The sequence below is a fragment of the Sesamum indicum genome, linkage group LG12 (assembly GCF_026168435.1).
Source record: "Sesamum indicum cultivar Baizhima isolate 11 linkage group LG12, ASM2616843v1, whole genome shotgun sequence".
In the NCBI taxonomy this organism is placed as follows: domain Eukaryota; kingdom Viridiplantae; phylum Streptophyta; class Magnoliopsida; order Lamiales; family Pedaliaceae; genus Sesamum; species Sesamum indicum.
The window spans coordinates 9,740,319-9,750,482 of record NC_142668.1 but is presented as its reverse complement, the minus strand read 5'-3'; the positions used below and the strand labels follow the sequence as shown (position 1 = coordinate 9,750,482).

The 10,164-nt window shown below is 35.8% G+C and overlaps 1 protein-coding gene across 1 annotated transcript; it reads right to left on the bottom strand.

Moving 5' to 3' along the window:
- Positions 1 to 6,112: 6,112 nt before the first annotated feature.
- Positions 6,113 to 8,686, bottom strand: LOC105178448 (Pentatricopeptide repeat (PPR) superfamily protein). The gene has a single exon (XM_020699399.2). The coding sequence runs from the start codon at positions 8,563 to 8,565 to the stop codon at positions 6,268 to 6,270; it is 2,298 nt and encodes a 765-aa protein (XP_020555058.1). The 5' UTR covers positions 8,566 to 8,686; the 3' UTR covers positions 6,113 to 6,267.
- Between the last annotated feature and the right edge of the window lie 1,478 nt (positions 8,687 to 10,164).

Here is a 10,164-nt window from a genome sequence, read left to right as displayed (position 1 = left end):
AAATTAATTTGAACAATTCGATTGCAACAATTCTTACCATTCATATGTTGGTTTTATAAGTTGAAACTTTTTTTGTGATGAATACAGGATGTTTAAAATCTGCAAAAAGGAAAAAAAAAATACTAGTCAAAATTTTATCTGCAATAACTTAATATTTGCAAAAATTTCATAGTTTAGCATGAAAACTTATATTTTTGTAAGATTTTATGAACTTAATTTCTTAGCTATGATAACTTTTTATAACTTTGTTATAGGATATTTACATGTGTCCTTATCCCTCCAGATGTATCATTCTCATCTTTAAACCGCACGCAAAATATGATTTTTCCCTCTCTTGATAGATGCAGGAGCATAAAAGTAATTGAGTTTGGGCTGATTGGATTGGTAGCTTCTTAGCTTGTTGCTGTTAGGGTGTGTAGGTGTTGATTGTTTAGGTTAACTTGGGCTGAACTTTGCCATTAGCCAACATGTATCAATCAACACTTCTGAAGCTACATTACTTTTAGTTGTCCAAAATAAGGACCAATGTGATATTTTTTAGATTTAAGATATTAAGTGGAAAAAAGCAAAACTATTTCAAATTTCGACTAGATTTTCACCAAAAAATGATAAAAAAAAAGAAAAGAAAAGGATTGATTTGAAGCAAAAACCAAAAGTTTAGGACACTAATGCGAGAAAGTGAAGATAATGGACTAAACTATAATTTAAATACAAACTTAAGAGACCAAGTAAGGTATTTACCCAGTATGTTTTAAGCCTTTAATCAATTTAAACTGAATTTAGTTAATTAAATACTTGCACATCTATTTAAATTTTATTCAATATATAACATTTCTTTAGAGAAATGTGAACAAACCTTGCATGCCAGATTTATGAGTTTATTCTTGAGTACTCATTTCTATCGTTTGCTTTGATCAGTCATAATTACGTGATTAAGTGGGATATTGTGAAAACAATTATGCAAATGACTTAGCACACAAGATGAACCATTTTTTCGTCAATCAAATCAACTTTATGGATCGAAATTTTAAATCACAATTACCTAACAACGGAAACAATATTTTGGTCATGCTAGATACATAATTGTGACTTATCGCCTCACTTTAGGACTCCTTTCATTTTAGCCTTCTACTTCTCTTTATCACCTGCAAACCATTGTAGATGTGAGCTCCGTAACAGGTATCCAATACCTAAAAAGTAGAGTCAGTATTCATGTTATCCTCAAAACAAAATATACCTAGGATGGAGAGGAACTTGAGACACTCCCTCTTCCAATGCCTATTTTTTTGGCAATGAATGCAGACATCATTTGTCTTCCTTAGCTGCTGAACAACCTTCATCTTTCCTTTTTCCATGCCTACCAGGGCAACAGGAGTTCTCAAAGCGCTTGCAGTGGCACTTGTCCCGACCCATCTTCCAAAACCAGCATCCAGTACTCTCACTTTACGCCTTCGAGTTCGAATCCTCTCCAACATGATTGTTGGCTCTGACTTCTTAACCATCGCCTAAAATTGAACTAATATGTTGATCAGCTTGTGGATGGACTTCTCAAACCCATTTATGTTGTAGTTTATGATGAACGGATCGTAAGAGGGAGGAAAAGACCAAAAAATCATGTGACTATATGTTTCTTTCTCAAGCGCAGCTTGAAGGTCCTTTAGTTTTTCCATAAGGGAAAATATCTTGATCCCGTACTCTTGTACAAAGGACTCTTTAGTCATCATGGTGTCAAGTAATGCTTTCACTGCAACATCTCTTACTTGTCGATCCGGAACCGCATAGCATTCTTTCATGCAGAGCATCATTGACGCGACATCATCGAGCCTATTGTACTGATTCTAGACCTAATTTGTCATTGAGGCCAGTTGATATTGTGTGATTTTCGATTTTCATCATTCCACTTCTCGAATGTTAAAAGTTCTTTAGCATGGACCCCCCAGTAAAGCTCGAGGAAGATGCTTATCCAAACATAAGTCTGCTTTTCGAAATCTAGGACAATTCTAAAATTTCACATCCAATCGTTATAATTCATTCTCAAGGTGGACAGTGGATCGGGCCGGCCTACTACTGTTCATGGCCGATCTTGGGACGGTATTTTAGGTCTATTTTTAAACCCAGGCCTAGCCCATGGAACAACCCGATTGAAGCCCGAACCAGGCTCGGATGTGGTTGTTCTTTATCTTTTTATTTTTATAATATTGAGGTATTCTTACAAATAATCACTTAAATTTATAATTATCTTATGAAATAAATAAATAATAAATTAAATCACACAAAAAAAATATATAAAAAAATAATAGTTAAGAATATATAATAAACTTATAAAAGAAAATGACCAATAGGCCCGGTCTAAGACTAAGTGGTCTTGGGCCTTTGGGCTAGGCTGGTCCTAGGTATTGATTCCTAGGACCAGCCCAGGATCGGCTTGGTCCCAAGCGGGCCTGGGCTGAATCAACTTAATTTTTATTGATTTAATTCAGTCCTAAGTTGGGTTAGCCCAACCCGACCTACTGTGCATCTTGAGTTTGTTCTGTTGAACTTGTTAGTCTCAAGAATCACCACATTGAATGTTAGACATCTATATCAAATGTAAAATAGAAAATTAATAGATGTTTATGACATTAATTCAAGTTAAGGCTTGATTTTTAGTCATTAACCGCTTCTACTATTTCTTCAAAAAAGCCCACCACTCTAAAGTGGGATTTTTGAGAAACCATATTCTACTGGGCTTGGAGTCCACAAACACAATTCTCTATCCCCATTTTTACAATTCACATGAAAATTGCTTTTTGGAACCAATACCACTCTCATCCAATGAGATCCGTAAGATATTTTGCCTTGCCTTTCCACATGATTACAATGACTCCAAGCAAATTACGCTACTTAGTTTTAGGCCCAACCCATCAACCAAATGAATATCTCAACTGTTGGCCCCAACAACCTACGAGACACGAAAAAAAAAGAGTATATTTTCATCCGTTCACGACAATAGCGTAGCTTTCGTTCATTCCAAATATGCCATGACTCGTGAGACCACGAACGGTTGGAAGTAGCGTCTGAACTACGTTGTTATGGGTAGAAGGCTTGGATTTAATCAAAATCTTTTGACTATTAATCCATTAATGGTCCTAATATTAACTTGGACCATCCAATTGAGAGTTTATTTTATGAACTACCGAGACCTCATCTCTTAGGGATTTTGGATGTGATAAACATCAAATATTCAAATAAATGCAGTCCAAACACATCACATGCAAATGAAAGCCTAGTTGTTGAATGATCACAAACTTCAATCGCTGAGCCCGTAGTGGTTTAATGGTCTTACTAGGGGCATACCCTACACTATTATAAAATTTTCATAAAATCCAGTATCAAGTTAATAGACCTTTGTAATATCTCTTTGTTCTTTAGCTCTCCATCATGGGTTCCTTCCAATGGGTCTCTCTATGGATTTGCATGGGCTCCATCCTATGGACCTCTCTACGGGCCTTCATCTCCTACTTATATTTAAAATCTCACCCCTAATTACAACTTAAAATAGAAGCACCAATCAAAAGTTGGGACAATACTTAAGGAGAGACATAAAAATCATTATTATTTCAAGACTAAAAAATGATAGAGAGGTTGAATCAAAGAGGCATGCATCACCCAACAATAAAATAAAACCATAGAGACAACTTCGTTGGGCTTTTTTATCATCCCATTATTTATCTAATAAACAATAATATATATTTATATCAAATATGAACTGCCTACAAATAATTATATATACCATGCATTTTATACCATGATATCCAATGAGACCTAATCTCAGTGCTAGATGTAACTAGATCCGTAAAAGAAATCTAAAACACACTACCAATCCGTGTATTTAGATTAATCTTTGTTCTTAATTTGTATCTTGTTCAAGAAGAATACAAGAGAAGGAGGATTGTTAGCGAAAAAGAGAATTGAACTCTATTTGGTATAGAGCAAGGATATTAATTTAATTTTTTAGTACATGTATTAATTTTATAAAGAAACTCGATTAAATAGCTAATTTAACATAAGTTGGGAAGTTGAAGGGAATTTTTAGCATTATAAGAACTTGGTGCAATAAAATCAATACTACCACTTTAAATCTATAAACTCTCTTCCCATAGATAATTCAAAGTTTCTAACATAACAACCATGCTAGCTTTTCTGTTTTCTCAACCACTACTTTTATTATTACATGTACATATTCATTCTTGCCCCAAGATAGGTTACTACAGCAAAGGCACATTCCGTGGTGGTCCCGAGTGATGGCGAGGATCCGGTCCACCAGGTACCTCTCTAAACGATGAGCCTCTATCCACGGCTACATTCTTGCGCACGGGTACTGGTCCCGAGTGATGGCGAGGATCCGGTCCACCAGGTACCTCTCTGAACGATGAGCCTCTATCCACGGCTACATTCTTGCGCACGGTACTGGTCCCGAGTGATGGCGAGGATCCGGTCCACCAGGTACCTCTCTGAACAATGAGCCACTATCCACGGCTACATTCTTGCGCACGGGTACTTCCTCTTCCGAGAGATCGAACCCAAGTTTGTGAAATAGTGCCCGGCTATCTCCAAATTCGTTGTGCGTAAGAACACGAGAAGACATGATCATGGGAAATACACAAAATGCAACCAAAAGAGCTATCAAGACTCTAGTTATAGACAAGGAAGCCATTTTTCACTGCAATTTGAAGGTAGCCAAACACATGCAACAAGTCCTTTATATAGAGCCATGCTGAATGGGAAAATAGCAATAATCTTTACATGATAATTTAAGAATACAAATTACAAATAGTGGGTTATAAGTGTCTTGAACACAGACCTGGAGAGGGAAGGATATTAGAGAAGATAATAAAGTTAAGGGTGCTCACCTAAACTTCTATATATATATATAGCAAAATGTTGTTTGACTAACTTAGTTCAATTTTGACCACATACCTTTTTTGCGGTATTTTTGAATTTTTTAATTTCTAAAAAAGTTTAATTGGTTAGAGAATTTCATCTATTTAAAGTTAAAATTTTGTTTTGTGTTTATAATCTTATACAAAATCATCTATACAATATTTATTTTCAAAATTAGTACTTATGCATACAAAATTCTATCTTCCGGATCTTGATATATACTAATTCAATTTATATTTTCTTGAATAAATTCAAATTTAAGAGGATTTTATATTATTTTTTCCAGAAAATATTATTTATCTTATTACTATCATTTATTTTACTTTTAATCATATAATTTTTAGGCCTTCATTTGTTGTTCCAAACTTACATCGACCACTCTCTTGGAATGTATGATGAAATAAGTTTTAATTTTAATCCAGTTAAATAATTATTTTACCATTTAGATCTTTCAATAACAATTTCTTCTTCTTAAAATATTCTTTCTGGAATTTATTTGTGTACCAATCTATCATATATATGTATAAAAAAATGACGATTGAACCACAATTAAGTCAATTTTAACCAAATAATAATTTTGAATTTTTTTGTTGTTGAGAAAAAATCTTATTGATTAGAAATCTCATCCATTATTAAAAACTAAATTTAATTTGTATTTATCTAAACAATCCTATCTTCAGGATTACACTGTGGGTATTTATTCTTTGCATGTAGGTATTCTAGACAATGTGTTGCTCTCCTTCGAATTGAGATTCAGTTGCAATGGCCACATCCTACTGACTGGAATCACGGAATCTGCTGGATAGCTCGACAGTGGAGAGGCTTGCAGATCTCTTGAATGTAGGCTACCGATCGTGTTGGTGTATCACATATGGTGGAAGAGGAATCGAATGAAAGTCGGCCGTCGGCAGTGCTAACAGGACTTGTCCTGGAACAGCTGCTGCGATGTAGGATACTACGAAAGGGATTGAAATTGAGTTCGCAATTGTCCGTGTTATATAGAATTTGAAAAATTGCTTGGTAGATTGGATTGGAGCTAGTTGTTTATTGTACCCTCTTTAGTATTGAAACTTACATTTATCAGATACTAGTGTTCCACCAGAGAAAAAACTACTTAGCCTGAGGGTGTCAGAGACATGTTTATAGGTCCATATCATCACTGCTCTCTCCTCCAAGATATCTTTGTGTCTTGTTGGAAAAATGAAACGACGTGACATAACCATTCAATATCATGCAGATAAGTACTCAGATGAACGTTCACTTGACTTCAAATTCAACAGTCAGTAATTAATCCAAGCAAGTGATCAGTTGTACACAAATACTCTTGTAGCATATATTTAGGGTTTATACTGCAAGAGCAAGACTTTCTTTGGTCCTTTGTTTCTTACAGCCGTCAAGGAAACTACGCCATATCAGTGCATTTGGCGGAATAGGCATTCTCAAAATGAGTTGCTCAGCTTCTTTAATATGCCCGTGTCCGGTCAATAGATCGACAACAAGGAGATAATGATCTATATCTGGTTCGATCCCATACATTGGTTTCATTTGGCTAAAGAGATCCATTCCCTGTTTCACCAATCCAACATGCCTACAAGCAGAAAGAACAGACAGAAAAGCAACCTTATCTGGCTTGATGCCCATTCGCTCCATCTCCCTGAATTTTTGTAATGCTTCATTTGCATGGCCATGCAGTCCAAGGGCTGATACAAGGACTGTCCAAGAAATAATGTTCTTCTTCGTCATCTCATTAAAGATTTTAACTGAACTCTGAAGGCTTCCACATTTTCCATACATGTCAATCATTGTGTTGCAGACAAATGTGTCACACAACTTAAAATCAGTCTTCACAATAAGACCATGAAGAGAACTGCCCAGAGCAAGGTTACACAATTTGGTACAGACATTGAAGAGGCTAACAAAAGTATAATTGTCTGGACAGAGTTCAGATGCACGCATGTGACCGAAAAGTTCAAAAGTCTCTTTATAATCACCATTCCGGGAACAAGCTGCAATCAAAATATTCCAAGATATAGTGTCTGGATTCTCCACTGCAGCATATAATTCTTGAGTTTTTTCAAAATGTCCTGTTTGGTTATAAATCCATGCAATAATATTAGAAGAAACAACAGGAAGCTTGTTACTACTAGAACCAACAAAGATCAAGGCATCGGACACCAAACCATTTCTAGCATATGAGCTTATAAGAGAGCTTGACACATAATCATTTTCATGGTATCCCATTTTTATTGTCAGTGCGTGAAGTTGTAGCAACTCTGCTTTTGATGATGATTTAATAACAATAGAAAATGACACTCCATTTGGGTAATATCCTGAGTGAATCATCTCCTGAAGCAACCTGACAGAAAAAGAATCCCTGTTCGAGTACGCCAGCATCAATGAGTTCCAAGAAACCAAATTTTTCTGAGTTATGCCAGCAAAACAAATAGATGCTTCTTGTACCTTATCAAACTTTGCATAAAGATTAACCAAAGCACTCCCAGTGTACATATCAGACTCAAATCTTTTCTTAATCATCTTGGCATGGATGTATTCCCCATATGATAAAATGTGCACTCTTGAACAAGAGTTGAGCAGATTTGCAAATGTTACTTCATTAGGTGATAATCCAGTCATACACATCTTCAGGAAGATATCAAGTGTTTTGGCTGGTTTATCACTGTTTGCCATTGCTCCAATCACAGTGTTCCATGACACTATATCCTTAACAGGAGCATTCTCAAACATTTTCTCTGCCAAGCATGTGGCGCCAGACTTTGCATACATATTAATCAGACAGTTGCACACTGAAGCTACGGCATCAAAACCAAACTTTATCACTAACCCATGTATTTGCTCGCCCAATTGTATATCAAATTCCTCTAAGCTAGTAAAAACACTGATGAATGTGTATTCGGACATCCAAACTCGGCTTCTCATCAGCTCAGATAACATAAAAATGCAATCTTCTATATAACCCATCTGACCAAACACATGTATCATGCTATTCCACGTTACCAAGTTCTTTTTAGGCATGAATTCAAACATTCCAAGAGCTTCATCTAAACATCCATGTCTCGCGTACATTCCCAACAACGCAGTTCCAGCAAAAGCGTCTACGTAAAGCAACCCAATCTTTTCAATCAACGCCTGCAACTGCATTCCTTCTAATACACCCAACGACTGACACGATAACAAACCGCCAAACGTAAACTCTGTCGGCTTAAAATCACACTTCCTCATTTCGGAGAACAGTCCCAAAGCCTCCTTCGGAAATCCATCTCGACTGTAACAACTTATCATGGAACTATACGAAACAGCATTCCGTTGAGGCATTTCGTCGAACAACCGGCGAGCCATGTGAATTTTGCCGAAGGACGCGTACTTGGAGACAAGATTGTTGTAGAGGAAAACGGGTTCCTGGGTCGGAAATGAGCCCGAAGTGATGACGAAAGCGTGGAAAGATTTTGCTTCATCGAGTGAACGGATTTTTGCGGGGTCGTGGAGCAGGTGCAGGTGCCTATGGTGTTTGATGTTTTTTCCATCAGAGTTATCTGGAACGTGAAGCTTTCGGGTGGAAGAAATTAGGTTGTGGATCACGCCGGATTGATGAGTGGCTGCAGTAAAAATTGCTAATCGTCTCATGCAGCAGTCAAAGATAATCCGACAGAAGATACTGAGGATCTATCTCCGACTATTAAACTATTGAGAACGGAAATTTGAATTCATACGGCAACATATATAATAGAACATTATATTTAGTTATGTGTTAAATACAATTACCTCTGTATTAATAAAAAAGTACAAAAAACTTTTTATAAAAAAAATAAAGTATAATTTAAAAAATAACGTAATTTACGTTCCTTTAGAGGAGGAGTAAATTGCATCATTTTTAGTATCACAAGAGGGTGAATTGCACTTTATTTTTTCACAGTAGTTCTTTTGCACTTTTCCATTAAGATAGGGGGTAAATTATATTGAAGAAAATAATTATTCATTTTTAGGAGTGAGAAAAATTAAAGAAAAATCTCAAAATAAAAAAAATAAAGAAGGGTGATTTTAGAAAATCAAGAAAGGTATTTTAGTCAAATTGATTGCATAAAGAGATTTTTTTTCAAATACAGAATCATTTTAGCCTTTTTAGGAAAATATAGAGGCATATAATAAAATTTTGATATTCATTGGTTAAGTTAACAATCGTTGACTAATAGTTTCCGCTAACACTTAAAGGTGCAGAACCAATAATATCAAAAGTTTAGAATTTTGGGATTAGAAATGTCGATCCCATAAAGTAGAAGACCAAAAGTAATAATGACTCTATCTAATGAGACCGGAATTATAATTTTACCTTTTAAAAAATTTCACCTAAACCTTTTTGAAAATCTTTATTTATGGACCTTGTCCCTGCTATTATGATTCTTAACAAAAAAAAATGCTGACATCAGTATGTGATGTTGATGTACGCTAGGAGATCCTTACCCTTCTCTTTGCATATGGACTTATCTACCATTAAAAAGCACCAATGCTTTACAACTCTGCACAGCATGTAATCAACCTCTACGTACGGCGAAAAAGACCAATCCATACATTAAAACTTTCTGCATTTACATCATATATAGTGTTTGGAACTGGACACAACTGATCATATAACATGAAAACACGGAAATGAGACAGAAATTTGAAGAATTTATGACATTTTTGGGACATTCTAGCTAGTGATGGCGAGGGTCAGGTCCCCCTGGACTATACCGGCTGGGCTTGTAAGCATCAACGCCGGAGTCACCGTTATAATCCTTCTCGAGTAATATCTTTTTCTGGAACATTTCTCGAAAGGATTCCGTCATACTCATTCTCTGTCCGAAAAAGGGTTTCTGAGGACGTGCTTCGAGTCCCAGTACAATTGTTGACAGTAACATGAAGAACAAGAAGAGTTTGCAGCTCCACATTGTACTCTGGTTAGTACGTACTTAGGGAGATGGAAATACAGATTTCATAGGGCAAAGGTATATATAGACGTCGAGTCTCTCTAGATTAATGCCCCGACAACGTGTATTTTCTCCATCCTGTTTTATTTGTTTATTCATACACTTTTGCTCTAATCACGTTCCTAGTTAATGTCACAAGTATAATGAAATGCAGCCAATGTCGTCAGGTTTGAGCTTTATCTGTTTCATTTTTATAAGGATAAATTAGACCGTCCTAAATGAGGTTTGACCTAATTACATGAAAATCTCATGTGGTACG

Coding starts and splice junctions, on each gene's coding strand:
- LOC105178448 (XM_020699399.2), bottom strand. CDS start 8,565: ATGAGACGATTAGCAATTTTTACTGCAGCCACTCATCAATCCGGCGTG.